Source organism: Gopherus flavomarginatus, chromosome 2, assembly GCF_025201925.1.
Source record: "Gopherus flavomarginatus isolate rGopFla2 chromosome 2, rGopFla2.mat.asm, whole genome shotgun sequence".
NCBI classification, from domain to species: Eukaryota; Metazoa; Chordata; order Testudines; family Testudinidae; genus Gopherus; species Gopherus flavomarginatus.
The window spans coordinates 300,324,240-300,340,564 of NC_066618.1; the positions used below are offsets into that span (position 1 = coordinate 300,324,240).

General features: G+C 57.4%; 2 protein-coding genes across 4 annotated transcripts in view; one reads left to right on the forward strand and one right to left on the reverse strand.

Moving 5' to 3' along the window:
* VPS28 (VPS28 subunit of ESCRT-I) overlaps positions 1-16,325 on the reverse strand; it is a 122,149-nt gene that overhangs the window by 97,845 nt on the left and 7,979 nt on the right. The gene's annotated exons all lie outside the window — the stretch shown is intronic.
* Positions 1-16,325, forward strand: part of CPSF1 (cleavage and polyadenylation specific factor 1) — a 77,650-nt gene that overhangs the window by 15,946 nt on the left and 45,379 nt on the right. For all 3 annotated transcript variants that reach the window (XM_050939332.1, XM_050939331.1, XM_050939334.1), the window contains exons 12-24: positions 3,717-3,842; positions 4,467-4,518; positions 4,854-4,948; positions 5,659-5,733; positions 6,390-6,470; positions 7,316-7,405; positions 7,692-7,802; positions 8,317-8,458; positions 8,770-8,948; positions 10,090-10,226; positions 10,677-10,851; positions 11,739-11,945; positions 12,897-12,986. In XM_050939332.1, coding sequence (XP_050795289.1) covers positions 3,717-3,842; positions 4,467-4,518; positions 4,854-4,948; positions 5,659-5,733; positions 6,390-6,470; positions 7,316-7,405; positions 7,692-7,802; positions 8,317-8,458; positions 8,770-8,948; positions 10,090-10,226; positions 10,677-10,851; positions 11,739-11,945; positions 12,897-12,986 — 1,560 coding nt within the window. The remainder of the gene's footprint in view (positions 1-3,716; positions 3,843-4,466; positions 4,519-4,853; positions 4,949-5,658; positions 5,734-6,389; positions 6,471-7,315; positions 7,406-7,691; positions 7,803-8,316; positions 8,459-8,769; positions 8,949-10,089; positions 10,227-10,676; positions 10,852-11,738; positions 11,946-12,896; positions 12,987-16,325) is intronic.

Sequence of the window (16,325 nt, forward strand, 5' to 3'; positions counted from 1 at the left end):
CACATGTTCCATAGAATCGCTATGGATAGAAATGTCATGCTCTAATAAAAATATAACATTAGGGATCTATTATCGATCACCTGATCAGAACAGTAACAGTGATGATGAAATGCTAAGGGAAATTAGAGAGGCTATCAAAATTAAGAACCCAATAATAGTGGGGGATTTCAATTATCCCCATATTGACTGGGAACATTTCACTTCAGGACGAAATGCAGAGGTGAAATTTCTCGATACTTTAAATGACTGCTTTATGGAGCAGCTGGTATGGGAACCCCCAAAGGGAGAGGCAACTCTAGATTTAATCCTGAGTGGAGCGCAGGAGCTGGTCCAAGAGGTAGCTATAGCAGGACCACTTGGAAATAGTGACCATAATACAATAACATTCAACATCCCTGTGGGGGGAAGAACACCTCAACAGCCCAACACTGCAGCATTTAATTTCAAAAGAGGGAATTATACAAAATTGAGGGGGTTAGTTAAACAAAAGTTAAAAGGTACAGTGACTAAAGTGAAATCCCTGCAAGTTGCATGGGCCCTTTTTAAAGACACCATAATAGAGGCCCAACTTCAATGTATACCCCAAATTAAGAAACACAGTAAAAGAACTAAAAAAGTGCCACTGTGGCTTAACAACCATGTAAAAGAAGCAGTGAGAGATAAAGACTTCCTTTAAAAAGTGAAAGTCAAATCCTCGTGAGGCAAATAGAAAGGAGCACAAACACTGCCAGCTTAAGTGCAAGAGTGTAATAAGAAAAGTGCAAGAGTGTAATAAGAAAAGCCAAAGAGGAGTTTGAAGAACGGCTAGCCAAAAACTCCAAAGGTAATAACAAAATGTTTAAGTACATCAGAAGCAGGAAGCCTGCTAAACACCCAGTGGGGCCCCTTGACGATCATAATACAAAAGGAGCACTTAAAGACGATAAAGTCATTGCGGAGAAACTAAATGGATTCTTTGCTTCAGTCTTCACGACTGAGGATGTTAGGGAGATTCCCAAACCTGAACTGGCTTTTGTAGGTGACAAATCTGAGGAACTGACACAGATTGAAGTGTCACTAGAGGAGGTTTTGGAATTAATTGATAAACTCAACATTAACAAGTCACCGGGACCCGATGGCATTCACCCAAGAGTTCTGAAAGAACTCAAGTATGAAGTTGTGGAACTATTAACTAAGGTTTGCAACCTGTCCTTTAAATCAGCTTCGGTACCCAATGACTTCAAGTTAGCTAATGTAACGCCAATATTTAAAAAGGGCTCTAGAGGTGATCCCGGCAATTACAGACCGGTAAGTCTAACATCGGTACTGGGCAAACTAGTCGAAACAATAGTTAAGAATAAAATTGTCAGACACATAGAAAACCAGAAACTGTTGAGCAATAGTCAACATGGTTTCTGTAAAGGGAAATCGTGTCTTACTAATCTATTAGAGTTCTTTGAAGGGGTCAACAAACATGTGGACAAGGGGGATCCAGTGGACATAGTGTACTTAGATTTCCAGAAAGCCTTTGACAAGGTCCCTCACCAAAGGCTCTTACGTAAATTAAGCTGTCATGGGATAAAAGGAAAGGTCCTTTCATGGACTGAGAACTGGCTAAAAGACAGGGAACAAAGGGTAGGAATTAATGGTAAATTCTCAGAATGGAGAGGGGTAACTAGTGGTGTTCCCCAAGGGTCAGTCCTAGGACCAATCCTATTCAATTTATTCATAAATGATCTGGAGAAAGGGGTAAACAGTGAGGTGGCAAAGTTTGCAGATGATACTAAACTACTCAAGATAGTTAAGACCAAAGCAGACTGTGAAGAACTTCAAAAAGATCTCACAAAACTAAGTGATTGGGCAAGAAATTGGCAAATGAAATTAATGTGGATAAATGTAAAGTAATGCACATTGGAAAAAATAACCCCAACTATACATACAATATGATGGGGGCTAATTTAGCTTCAGTGAGTTAGGAAAAAGATCTTGGCGTCATCGTGGATAGTTCTCTGAAGATGTCCGCGCAGTGTGCAGAGGCGGTCAAAAAAGCAAACAAGGTGTTAGGAATCATTAAAAAGGGGATAGAGAATAAGACTGAGAATATATTATTGCCCTTATATAAATCCATGGTACGCCCACATCTCGAACACTGTGTACAAATGTGGTCTCCTCACCTCAAAAAAGATATTCTAGCACTAGAAAAGGTTCAGAAAAGGGCAACTAACATGATTAGGGGTTTGGAGAGGGTCCCATATGAGGAAAGATTAAAGAGGCTAGGCCTCTTCAGCTTGGAAAAGAGGAGACTAAGGGGGGATATGATAGAAGTATATAAAATCATGAATGATGTGGAGAAAGTGGATAAGGAAAAGTTATTTACTTATTCCCATAATACAAGAACTAGGGGTCACCAAATGAAATTAATAGGCAGCAGGTTTAAAACAAATAAAAGAAAGTTCTTCTTCACACAGCGCACAGTCAACTTGTGGAACTCCTTACCTGAGGAGGTTGTGAAGGCTGGGACTATAACAGTGTTTAAAAGGGAACTGGATAAGTTCATGGTGGCTAAGTCCATAAATAGCTATTAGCCAGGAAGGGCAAAGAATGGTGTCCCTAGCCTCTGTTCATCAGAGGATGGAGATGGATGGCAGGAGAGAGATCACTTGATCATTGCCTGTTAGCTTCACTCCCTCTGGGGCACCCGGCATTGGCCACTGTCCGTAGACAGATATTGGGCTAGATGGACCTTTGGTCTGACCCGGTACAGCCGTTCTTATTAGCAGGTGGGTGCTGGGCTGGGGGGATCAGTCATTGACCGTGTCAGTGTCCCTGCGAGTGACTCGTGCTCCGGGGCTTGGAGAAGATCATGGCCCCAGGCCTGGTTCCACTGCCCTCTGCAGGGCATTTCTATACAACCAGTGGCAGCCTGCGGCAGCAGGCCACAGAGCCTGGCTCTACAGACTCAAAAAGAGCTGTGTAGGCTTGGCAGCCTGCGCCACCATATCTACACGGCTGCTGGTAGTGGCAGTCCAGACTGGAAGCCCCCGGGCCGCGTGGCTGGTCTCAGGGGCTGACTGGCGCGTGTGTGGGCTGCGTGGCTGGGCTCGGGCTGGCTGGTGCATGCAGGCTGTGTGGCTGGGTTCAGGAACTGGCTGGCGCGGGCCGCGTGGCCGGGCTCAGGCTCCGGGGCTGGCTGGCTCGGGCCGCGTGGCTGGGCTCTGGCTCGGGGGCTGGCTGGCGCGGGCCACGTGGCCGGGCTCTGGCTCGGGGGCTGGCTGGCGCGGGCCACGTGGCCGGGCTCTGGCTCGGGGGCTGGCTGGCGCGGGCCACGTGGCCGGGCTCTGGCTCGGGGGCTGGCTGGCGCGGGCCGCGTGGCCGGGCTCTGGCTCGGGGGCTGGCTGGCGCGGGCCGCGTGGCTGGGCTCGGGGGCTGGCTGGCGCGGGCCGCGTGTCCGGGCTCGGGGGCTGGCTGGCGCGGGCCGCGTGTCCGGGCTCGGGGGCTGGCTGGCGCGGGCCGCGTGTCCGGGCTCGGGGGCTGGCTGGCGCGGGCCGCGTGTCCGGGCTCGGGGGCTGGCTGGCGCGGGCCGCGTGTCCGGGCTCGGGGGCTGGCTGGCGCGGGCCGCGTGTCCGGGCTCGGGCTCGGGGGCTGGCTGGCGCGGGCCGCGGGCCCATCCTCTTTGTGTCTGAGTCTCAGAGCAGAGCAGGAGTGGATCTGAGTGTCAGTTTCTCTGCTTCCCTCAGATGATCACAATGGAGCCGGGTTACCTGTTCCTGGGCTCGCGGCTTGGTAACTCGCTCCTCCTCAAGTACACGGAGAAGCTGCAGGAGCCCCCTGTGAATGTCGCCAAGGACCCGGCCGACAAGCAGGTCAGGGCAGCTCTGGGCCTGTGGGTGCTTCCTCCTCCATGTGCTTTTCTCCCCCCGCCTCCACTCCTCCTGGGCTTCTGCTGAGGCCCAAGCCAGCCTGGCTGCATTCCCGGCGTTGCTGCTGCACCGTCCATCGGGGGACTGGCCCAGCGGCTGCTGTGGGTCAGCTTGGTGAGGGGCCCCGGAGCATGGCTCTGTGGTCTCGTAGCCATTAGCCCCACTGCCCTGTGGTCCCCCGCTGGACAGCTGGGAACTGGAGATGACGAAAGCTCTGGAAGAGGTGCCAGGCTCAGCCTTGTCCCTGAGCATGGACAGCCCAGCCTGCCCACCCTTTCTCTGCGCAGCTGGTCCCTGGCCTCTCCGGAGGTTGCTCATGTGCTGTGGCTTCCCTTAGAGCAGGCCTGAGAGCCCCCAGCTCCTCCCACTGAGTGGCCCCCGGGTGCTTTTGCTGTAGGTCACTGCTGGCCTGGCCATCAGCACCAAGCAGCAAGCGGCCCCATCCTTCCTCCCATTCGCAGAGCGAATAGAGGGTGAAGCGTTGGAGCCCCCTGGTTTGAGCCCAGAGGTGGGCGGGGGTGGGTGGGATGTCAGCCCCTTCACTGCTGGCTGCTCTGTTCCCCACAGGAGGAGCCCCCTGTCAAGAAGAAGAGGTCGGAGTCATCCGGGAACTGGGCTGGTAAGTGGGCACCTCCCCGGGGCTGGGGGGGGCAAAGGGGTCCGACCGAGCCAGTCTCTGCATCCCAAGATTGGCTGGGGGTGCCTGGCATAGGATCGGGGCCGGTGAGCTGGGGGGTACGGGGTAGACGAGGGGACACATAAGGCTGGCGTGGCTCAGGGCTGGGGAGCTGGGGTTATGGGCTATGTGGGGGACACAAGAGGCTGGCGTGGCTCAGGGCCGGGGAGCTGGGGCACACAGTGGGGTGCAGGAGGCTGGCATGGCTCGGGGCAGGGTATGGGGGTGCAGTGCTGTCCCGGCTCCGTCTCAGGCTCCGGCTCGCTGTTGTGTTTCAGGGGGGAAGTCGGCCCCACAGGATGAGGTGGATGAGATCGAGGTGTACGGCAGTGAGGCCCAGTCCGGGACCCAGCTGGCCACTTACTCCTTCGAGGTACACAATCTGCCTGGGGCTGCCTGAACTCCCCGGACTTGTTGTTCTGGCTGGGGGGACCGGCTGTGGCTCCCTGCCCAGTGGCTGGAGGCAGCTAGGTCGGACCCAGGCCCCTGCTGCCCCAAGGGACTGAGCTCTGCCCCTGAGCCGAGCTGTCCCTAGGCTGCTCCGCATGCTCATCGGTGTCAGCCCAGGGGGTGAGTCCCCTGCACTTCCCCCGCAGCCTGACATGCGCATGGCCCCAGCCAGGCAATGCGGGGGCTGCTTCCCCTCCATGCTGACCCCCTGTGGGAGGGGGAGCTCCCTCACGGCCCCTCCCTGCAGATGGCCCCCGGGTAGGCCGGGGCCTGTGACTTGGTGGCACTGACCCTTCTCACTTAGGAACTGGGCTGATCCCCACCAGCTCCGTGGTGGCTGGGGCAGGCTGGAGCTGGAGCCTGGAGGGGGAAGGGCCCTGTGTCATGTTCTCCAGGCCTGGGGCTGGAGCTGGAGCCTGTGGGGAGCAGGGCCTGTGTCCCGTTCTCCAGGCCTGGGGCTGGGCCAGAGCTGGAGAGGTGGGGGGTGCAGGGCTGTGTCCCGTCCTCCAGGCCTGGGGCTGGGCCGGAGCTGCTGCCTCGAGCCTGAAAGTCTCATTTCCAGTCTTTGGCCCTCCCCGAAGTCCCCGTGTCTGGTCTGTGCGCAGGGCACTGACCCCCTCTTGTATCTTGCAGGTGTGCGACAGCATCCTCAACATTGGGCCCTGTGCCAACGCAGCCATGGGGGAGCCCGCCTTCCTGTCCGAGGAGGTGTGTCCGCACCAGAGCCACGGGCGCTCGGCCCCCTCGTGTCCACGCGCCCTCAGTGCCCCTGGGACTGCGGACTCCAGGGAGCCTGGCTGCAGTGCATGCTGGGAGCTGGAGTCTCCCTGGGCCCTGGGCTCAGTGCAGCTGGAGCCAGGGTTGCATTTGCCCTGAGCTGACAACGCTTTCCAAGCCCCCCCAGGCCTTCTCAGCCTCATTCCTCTCCCTCTGCCCCCGAGAACAGCAGCACCTGGGCTGCTTTGGGAAGGCAAGTCCAGCTGTTCCCTCCTGTCCTGGCTGATTCCCTGCAAGGCCAAGTCACTAGCAATGGCCGTTCCCAGCCCGCTGCCCACCCAAGTCCCCGTCGCTGCAGGGCAGCTGGGCGGGCGGGACTCTGATAGGATGGGTGCAGGGGCTGGAGTAGGACTCCTGCAATGCTCCACGGAGCCAAGGCAGTGGGGCCATGAGGGCCAGTGGGGTGAAGGGGGGTAGTTATAGGGGTGGGGTGCGTGGAGCCATCAGCATGCAGGAGCAGCAGCCCCAGGGCTGGGTGCCAGCCTTCCAGCACAGGGCCTGCAGGAGATGGTGGCACTTCCCTCTCGGGGCTTCGTCCCTGGGCGGGGACAGCTCCTGACACCCGCTGCTTGTCTCCATGGCTGCAGTTTCAGAACAGCCCAGAGCCAGACCTGGAGATCGTGGTTTGTTCAGGCTACGGGAAGAACGGGGCCCTTTCTGTCCTGCAGGTGAGCACAGTGCCGGCAGGTGGTGCGGTGGGGGAGCATCTGTGCCCAGAGGGAGCCTGGTGCCAGTGGGGGGGAGAGGTGGGCATCTGTGTCAGGGGGAGCCTGGTGCCAGTGGGGGGGAGAGGTGGACATCTGTGTCAGGGGGAGCCTGGTGCTACCAGAGGGGAGGGGCAGGCATCTGTGCCTAGGGGATCCTGGCACCAGTGGGGGAGAGCCTGGTGCCAGCAGGGGGGTGGTATCTGTGCCCTGGAGTGAGCCTGGCACAGGCAGGGGAGGCAGAGTCTGTGCTCAGGAGTGAGGGTGTCGTGTGAGCCCTGGCTGGTCCGAGTGTGGCGTGGGGAGGGCTGTCACCATGCGAAGGCCCCACATCCAGGCACTGGGCTTCAGGCGTCCCTGCCCTGCAGATTTATGGGAGGGGTGGGGGTGCAGGGGGAGCCCCCAGCAGGGCAGAGACGGGCTTTGCCTGAGGGAGGGGGGTGGGGAGAAGCAGGCAGGGCCAGGGAAGTGAGCTCTGCTGCCCCATGTGCTGGCTAGGTGGAAGGGGGCATCTGGAGCTTGTCATGGCAGAGCTGGCTGGCGCATGGCCCCTTCTCTCCAGTCTAAAGGCATGGCCGCATGCAATGCTGCAGCTGCTGGGCATGCAGGGCTGCATGGTCTCTGTAGGCTGCTCCCTTGGCTGTGCACGTGGAGAGGCGCAGCCCCCAACTGGGCAGAGTTTGGGCTCTGTGCCAGTGTTCGGGAGCACTGGGGGTCTCCAGGGAGAGAGCCTGGGGTCTCGGTGCTTCTCCCGCCAGGGCTGGGGGGCCTGGGAAGCTGCAGTTCCAGCCTCCGCCTCTTCCCAACAGAAAAGCATCCGCCCCCAAGTGGTGACGACCTTTGAGCTGCCCGGCTGCTACGACATGTGGACCGTGATCTCACCCCAGAAGAAGGAAGAGGTCAGTGGGTGGCTGCCCATGGCGTGGGGGGGAGGCTCTGGGTTCACCCATCAGCCGCCTGCCCCTAGAGCTCCCTGCACTTCCGCGGGCTTCTGCTGAGCCCCAGTTCCTGCGGCCTGATCCCAGCACGCTCCTTAGCTGTGTCTGGCCTGGCGAGTCGGGAGAGGTCTCTTGGAGGAGCGCCCCGTCTCATCACTGGAGTAAAGGCCCCTGGCTGGGCTCGGCTCCTAGGGACTGGGGGGTGCTGTGCGCTCCCGGGGTCCGGCTTCATTCTCTCCTCCTGCAGGACGAGAGTACCAAAGGGGACAGTGCAGAGAAGGAGCCCAGTCCCCCTGAACCTGAGGACGATGGCAAGAGACATGGGTTCCTGATCCTGAGCCGTGAGGACTCCACCATGGTAAGGGCCCTGGCAGTGTGATGTGCTGCCGGGGGCCCAGCCCACGCAATTGTCCCCAAGGGACTATGGCACCGAGTGTGCTTGGAGTCGGTTTGGTCTCTGGGGAGGCGCCCCAGCAGCAAACTGCCTCACAGGCAAGGCTTAGGGAACCCAGGTGCTGCGGGTGACCCAGGGGCCATATTCGGGTGAGAGAGAACAGAGGCCAAGGTCCTTTTCTCAGCACGTGGGGTGTGAACCTCCCGTCCAGCTTGGATTGTTCTGTTCCAGCTCCCTGATTCTCTCCAGGTTCATCACATGGGGAGCTTCCTCTCCTGTCTTCCCTGGTGTTACTGGGCGCTGTTAATCAGCTGGCATGCTCCACCTCAGAGGTGGCTGCGTTGGGGGGTGAGCGATCTGGTACCTGTTCCGTTTGTAAAGGGGTGGGATTGGCTCCTCGTCTGCCTGCTGAGGCAACGGGGAGGCGGGTTAGTGTAGGGGCTCCGCTCTGACTGCCCTCTGGTCGTGTGGCCCTCAGATCCTGCAGACGGGTCAGGAGATCATGGAGCTGGACACGAGTGGGTTCGCCACCCAGGGGCCCACTGTGTTCGCTGGCAACATCGGAGAGAACCGCTACATCGTGCAGGTGTCGCCCCTGGGCATCCGGCTGCTGGAAGGAGGTGGGCACCATGGGTGGGCAGAGCTGCCACGTCTCTTCCTGCCAACGCTTCAGGCCCGGTCACCGTGCTGGGATCGGGTCGCTGGGGCCATCTGCAGTGTCCGGTGCTGGCGGGACTGGTGCATGCCGGGGACCTCCATGGCCCCCCATTCTGATATGGGAGCGGGGCCTCCTCAGTCTGTTCCCCATGAGGCGATACAGAGCTGGGGGAACCCATTGCTCCCATCTAAAGGGGGATGCTGGGTTGGGCTGGGGCTGGGCCTTGTGGCCCTGGGCATGGCCGTGGCTCAGCTGGGTGGCTCTGTCTTCCAGTGAATCAGCTGCACTTCATCCCTGTGGACCTGGGCTCCCCCATCGTGCACTGCGCCGTGGCCGACCCCTACGTGGTGATCATGAGCGCCGAGGGCCAGGTGACCATGTTTGTGCTGAAGAGCGACACGTACGGGGGCAGGACGCACCGGCTCACCCTACAGAAGCCCCAGCTGCACCACGTGAGTCTGAGCAGGTGGTCTGCTGTCGGGGACAGGCTGCCATGCTCTCGTGTGTGTGTGTGTGTGTGTGTGTGTGTGTGTGTGACACTGGGGTTGTCCATCAAGGCGGGACTGGAGGGACACACCTGGGTGCTGTCGGTCGGGGTGGCCATGTGCAAATTATCAGGGTACAGTCCAGACCAGTGGGGAGCTGTGTCAGCCCTGTCCTGCAGCCTTAGCTGCTTCACAGTGCCCACAGCCAGCCTGCCAGCATGTGAGCCACCCCCTGAATGTGCTCCTGGCCCAGACGAATACTTTCCTTTAAGGGCAGAATATGCCAGTTTATCTAAAATAGTTATTCCTACACTTCGGTTTAAACACACGGGATTAGATAAAACAGTAAAACAAGTTTATTAATGACACAGAGAGAGATTGAGAGTCCAAGTAACGAGGCCTAAATGTCAGAAATAGTCACAAGAAAATAAAGACCAGACATTTACTAATAACTAACTTAACAGACTAGATTAGATTCGAGCAGAGTTTCTCACCACATGCTCCAGCAGATTACTGACCAAACCCCTCCCCTAGAATCCAACGCCTACTTCAGTTGTTTCTTCGGGAGCGGTAAATGCGATGGGCAGAGCGAGAGGGGGGGACTTGGGGTTTTTGTCCCTCAGTTCTATAGTTTCAGGCCCTCTCTTGAACCAGGAGAGACAGAGTCTGTGTGGAAGGATGTTCCCTGCTGCTTTTCCTCACCTGTTTGAACTTACTTTGTTTTCCCTCCCTGCTTGACGACTCTGTTTACGCTCCAGTGCAAATTAAGCAGAGCACCCATTCCTTGGTGTAGGACAGGCCTGTTTGCCAACTTCTGCCTGGGCAGGGCTGTGGGGTTTGGCACAGGTGTTAATCACACCAGACAGGGGAATCTTACCACATCACACAATGTTGCCACACACATTTTACCAGGCTGATACTGACCAGCACGTGATGAGTTTTCGGTGGTCCCTCCCCAGGGGTACCTTGTACAGAGATGGTTACTATAGCATGCAGGATGTGAATGCAGGGGCATGTGCTGTCACATGTCCACGGGGCTCAGGGCCTGTGGACAGCCTGGCCGTCTCCTCGCTGTGCAAGGTGGTTATCTGCAGCCTCTCCCTTGCAGCAATCCAAGGTGATCGCGCTGTGCGTGTACCGCGACGTCAGAGGCATGTTCACCACGGAGAGCAAGACAGCCAGCTCCAGGGACGAGCTCTCCCTCAGGAGCCACTCGGAGGTGGAGACCGTCATCCAGGACATCAGGTGCGAGAGAGGCTGGGGCCTTTCCCTGGCCATCAGGGACGGGCAGGTGGGTGGGGAGAGGCGCACGTGGCAGGGTGCTTTTAGCGCTGCTTGTCCTGACCCAGCGTCCAGGAGCGGCAGTCGAGCCGTGCCCAGCAGCCTATGGCAGGGGGACAGGAGCCGTGTCTGCATGAGCAGCATAGGGAATGAGGGTGGGTGATCTGTGTGACGGGGCACAGCTGGGTGCATCCCCCCACCCCTCCAGATCGCTGCCTCTGTGCCATGTGAGCCATCGGCAGTGATCCCTATGTTCTGCGCCTGCCGCTTCCGGCTGAGAGAGGGTGCACGAGTCTCCCCCCAAGCGTGGACATGTCCCTGAATGCATAGGGCAGGGAGGAGCTCCGGGACAGGGCAACTGGACCCCTCGTAACAGCCTCTCCCTGCTTCCCCCGCCCCGGCTGCCCGGCGCAGTAACACAGTGGACGACGAGGAGGAGATGCTCTATGGGGACTCCAGCACGCTCTTCAGCCCCACCAAGGAGGAGCCGCGTCGCAGCAGCCTCCCCCTGGCTGACAGGGACCCCCACCAGTACAAAGTGGAGCCCACGCACTGGTGTGTGCTGGTGCGGGAGAACGGAGCCATGGAGGTAAGGCCTGGTCCAGCCCCTCCCGAAGGAGCCTGATCTGGCACTGCCTGGAGAGCAGCCCCTATCCACCTTGTGCTGAGCCCCTGGGATCTTGGAAGCTAAGCAAGGTTCAGCCTGGTCAAGGCTTGGATGAGAGACCGCCGGTTCAAAACGGCCTGCAGGGGATGGGCTGGGGGCTTAGTACGAGGTGCCCTCCCCCCGGAGTCAGGGTTGACTAATGCCCCAGTGCGGTACTAGGGGGTGGTGTAGCATTAGTGAGTCTGTGGGGGCGCTGACCCCAGGGGACCCCCAGGAGGTGCTGTGCTGTACTGCTGGTGGGTGAGGTGTGAAACCGAGGCCCTAGTCAGTGGTTACCCCCAGAGGTGGGAGATGAGTCCCAGCCAGATCTCAGCTCTGCTCTGAATCCCCTGAAGAGTCGGCTGGCTACAGCATTCCCCCGAGCGTGACCCCATGCTGCTGCTGGGCCTGTTCTGGGGCGTTTTTAGGACTCCTCCTTGCATGAAATCGCTCTCTTGGCCCAGTGTGCAGGGGCCCTAAAGGGGAGCAGTTAAACTGAGACAAGGAAATCATGTTGACCCCATGTGTGATTAACCTGTGGAGCTCCTGGCCGCAAAACTGAATTCAAGAGCATAGAAAGGCCAGGCCAGGATGTTCCCATGACTAATGAGACTAGCAGCACCAGCCATCCTACTCCAGGGTCTGAGCCAGGCCGAGGGAGGGGGCTTGGGAGACCTTTCTCCAGGGGCTGTTATCCGAGGATGGTCCCTGCAGCTCTCCGGGACAGCTGGGAGTAGGCTGGACAGACCCTGCTCTGACCTGTGTGGGGATTCCTGTGAGGAGCCTCCATGGACCCCTGCCTAGCTCAGTGGCTCTCTCTGTCCCTGCAGATCTATCAGCTGCCTGACTGGCGCCTGGTGTTCCTGGTGAAGAACTTTCCCATGGGCCAGCGGGTGCTGGTGGACAGCTCGTTCGGGCAGCCCGCGGCCCAGGGTGATGCCAAGAAGGAGGAGGTGACGCGGCAGGGGGAGATGCCCCTGGTGAAGGAGGTCCTGCTGGTTGCACTGGGCAATCGGCAGAGCCGGCCGTACCTGCTGGTGAGCTGGGTCATGGTGCCAGCGCTGTGTGCACATTACCAGGCAGGGGCGCAGTGAGGAGGCTGCAGGGCGGGGCGCAGATGGCTGCTTACTGCGGCAGGGGGGTGCATAACTGGTTGGAAAACCATTCCCAGAGAGGAGTTCTCAGTGGTTCACAATCAGGCTGGAAGGGCCTAACGAGTGGGGTCCCGCAGGGATCAGTTCTGAGTCCGGTTCTCTTCAATATCTTCACAACAAGTTAGCTAACAGCACAGATAGTACACTTACAGAGTGTGCGGGCGATACCATGCTGGGAGGGGCAGCCAGCCAGCCAGCGTGAGTTCGCTGGGGGGGCGTTGCAGGGATGGGGGCTGTAGTCCTCTGGCTGGCTAGCATGTGTGTGCGGGGAGGGGCGGGGGGGCATCGCGGGGATGGGGGCTGTAGTGCTCTGGCTGGCCAGCGTGTGTGTGGGGAGGGGCAGGGGGGGCATCGCGGGGATGGGGGCTGTAGTGTTCTGGCCGGCCAGCGTGTGTGTGGGGAGGGGCAGGGGGGGCATCGCGGGGATGGGGGATGTAGTGTTCTGGCCGGCCAGCATGTGTGTGTGGGGTGGGGCCGGGGGGTGAGCAGGGGATGGAGCAAAGGGAAACGTACCCTGAATATTAAGATAACATTCGGGGCACAAGGGAGCGCTGGTTAGGAGTGGTGAGAGCCCGTCCCTGGGGCGTCTGTCTGTCTGTCTGAGGGAGACCGGCCTGCCCGTCCCTGGGGGTCGGACCCACTGGGGTTACTCCAACCCTGCGATCGCTGGGTATGTTGCCTTTCACAGCACGGCCTCACTAGTCTTCTGCCACTTCCCTGGCTCCGCTGCCTGGAGCTGGGGCGAGTGTGACCTGTGGATATGGTGGGGGAGGGGTGGCTTCTGGGTGGGCACTGGAGGGGCAGGAGTCTCAGCTCTTCTCATCCTGTTGGCAGGTTCACGTGGACCAGGAGCTGCTGATTTACGAGGCTTTCAGCCACGACTCCCAGCTGGGCCAGAGTAACCTGAAAGTCCGGTTTAAGAAGGTAACTGGGGAGGGTTTGAGGTTGCCCATGTGTCCGTCTGCTGTCAGGCCCAGCTGATAGGGAGCAGGAGAGCCCAAAGTTCTTCTTTTTAGTTGCCCTCCATGCCGATGGGAGTGTGTCCCCCATGGGGAATTACAGCCCAGTCTGCTCAACTTCTGTCCTGGAAAGATACTGGAGCACATAATTAAGCCATCAATTTGTGAACGCCTAGCAGATGAGGTGATAAGTAACAGTCACCATGGATTTGTCAAGAACAAATCCTGTCAAACCAACCTGACAGCTTTCTGTGACAGGGTAACATACCTTGTGGATGCGGGGAAGCGGTAGACATGGTATGCCTTGACTTCAGTGAGGCTTTTGATACTGTCTCGCATGACCTTCTCATAAGCAAAGTAGGGAAATGCAACCTAGATGGAGCTGCTATAAGGTGGGTGCAAAACTGGTTGGAAAACCATTCCCAGAGTACTTATCAGTGGTTCACAGTCAGGCTGGAAGGGCATAACGAGTGGGGTCCCACAGGGATTGGTTCTGGGTCCGGTTCTCTTCAATGTCTTCATCAGTGATTTAGCTAATGGCGTAGAGAGTACACTGATAAAGTTTGTGGACAAATACAAAGCTGGGAGAGGTTGCAAGTACTTTGGAGGATAAGATTAAAATTAAAAATGATCTGGACAAACTGGAGAAATGGTCTGAAGTAAATATTGAATTTCATCCTGAGGACAAATGCAAAGTGCTCCGCTTAGGCAGGAAAAGACGGTTACTCACCTTTGTAACTGTTGTTCTTCGAGATGTGTTGCTCATATCCATTCCAGTTAGGTGTGCGTGCGCCGCGTGCATGTTCGTCAGAAGATTTTTTTACCCTAGCAACACTTGGTGGGACGGCCCCTGGAGTGGCGCTGCCATGGCGTCAGATATATACCCCTGCCAGCCCAACTGCCCCTCAGTTCCTTCTTGCCGGCTACTCCGACAGTGGGGAAGGAGGGTGGGTTTGGAATGGATATGAGCAACACATCTCGAAGAACAACAGTTACAAAGGTGAGTAACCGTCTTTTCTTCTTCGAGTGCTTGCTCATATCCATTCCAGTTAGGTGATTCCCAAGCCTTACCTAGGTGGTGGGGTCGGCATGAGATGTGGCAGAATGCAAAACTGCTGAGCCAAAGGCTGCGTCATCTCTGGACTGTTGAACCAGAGCATAATGAGAGGCAAAGATGTGGACCGAGGACCAGGTAGCTGCGTGACAGATCTCCTGGATAGGTACACGAGCCAGGAAGGTGGCAGATGAAGCCTGAGCCCTGGTAGAATGCGCGGTGATGTTATAATTTGGCTCATATTTCCCCAAGCCACAAGTGCGGATGCACGCCGTCACCCAAGATGAGATCCTCTGAGAGGAAACAGGTAGGCCTTTCATTCGGTCTGCTACCGTGACAAAGAGTTGGGGCATTTTACCAAAGGGTTTTGTCCGCTCAATATAAAATGCGAGTGCTGTACGGACGTCCAGGGAGTGCAATTGTTGCTCCCGTCGCTTTGAGTGTGGCTTCAGGAAGAAGACCGGGAGAAAGATGTCCTGGTTAACATGAAAGGCCGAAACCACCTTAGGGAGGAATGCCGGGTGTGTCCGCAACTGCACCTTGTCCCTGTGGAACACAGTGTACGGCAGATCCACCGTAAGAGCCCTAAGCTCGGAGACTCGTTTGGCTGATGTAATGGCTACGAGGAAAGCTGTCTTCCAAGACAAGTAGAGTAGTGAGCAGGTTGCTAACGGCTCGGAAGGGGGAGACATAAGCCTGGTTAAAACTACGTTGAGGTTCCAGGTTGGGGCTGGGCAGCGTACTTGGGGGTATAAGTGCTCCAAGTCGTTGAGGAACCTCGAAACAATAGGGTGTGAGAACACGGAACGGCCATCTTCCCCTGGGTGGAAGGTAGAGATAGCTGCCAAGTGTACCCTCAGCGATGATACTGCTAGGCCCTGCTGTTTGAGAGACCAGGGGTAGTCCAAAATAGAGGGAATCGAGACCTCAGTGGGAGTAAGATTATGTGTTTCGCACCAGCAGGAGAAACGCTTCCACTTGGCCAGATATGTTGACCGAGTGGAAGGTTTCCTGCTACCCAGGAGAACTTGTCGTACTGATGCACAGCAACGTAACTCTGACTGGTTTAGCCACGCAGCAGCCACACCGTGAGGTGAAGAGACTGCAGGTCTGGGTGGTGAAGCCTGCCGTGGTCCTGAGTTATGAGGTCTGGGTGGAGTGGCAGGGTAATTGGGTTGGCTATCGACAGGTCGAGCAACGTGGTGTACCAGTGCTGCCTGGGCCATGCTGGAGTGATCATGATTAGGCGCGCTCTGTCCCTGTGGAGTTTTAGCAGGACCCTGTGAACCAGCGGGAACGGTGGGAAGGCATAAAGCAGCTGGCTCTTCCACGGCATCAGGAAAGCGTCCGAGATCGATCCTGGGGAGAGACCTTGGAAGGAGCAGAACATCTGGCATTTCCTGTTCGCGCGGGAAGTGAACAGGTCTATGTGGGGAAATCCCCACTTCTGGAAAACAGAATGAATAACATCCAGGCGGATCAATCACTCGTGAGACAGGAAGGGCCTGCTGAATCGATCCGCCAGAGTGTTCCGAACCCTTGGGAGAAAGGACGCTACCAGGTCTATCGAGTGGGCTATGCAAAAGTCCCAGAGTTGGATGGCTTCCTGACAAAGGGAGGAGGATCGTGTTCCTCCCTGCTTGTTTATGTAGTACATGGCCCGTTGTGCTGTCTGTAAACACTGAGACACAACGGCCTTGTAAATGTTGCTGGAACGCCTGGCACGTCAGGCGGACTGCTCTCAGTTCTCGGACATTTGTGTGTCTTGAGATGAATGTCTCCAATGTCTGCTGAGATGACCAGAGGCCTTGAGTATAAAGGTGACCGAGGTGAGCACCCCAGCCGAGAGATGACGCATCCGTTGTAAGGGACATTGAGGGTTGGGGCGGATGGAATGGCATCCCTGTACACACCGGGGAGGGAGTTAGCAACCAGTCTACGGAGCCTAGGGTGCTCGGGGGAATGGTGACTATCGTGTCTATTGGGTCCCTGCCAGGGCGGTATACCGAGTTGAGCCAAGCTTGGAGAGGACGGAGGCGGAGTCTGGTGTATTTGGTTACGAACGTGCAGGCAGCCATGTGACCCAGGAGACTGAGACAAGTGCGAGCCGAGGTCGTCAGGAAATTCTGTAGATCTCGGATGATTGTTGCCATCGCCTGAAACCGTGGCTGCGGTAAGCAGGCCTTGGCTAGATTGGAGTCCAGGATAGCTCCTATGAAAGACTAACCTCTGCGTGGGAACCAGAGTGGA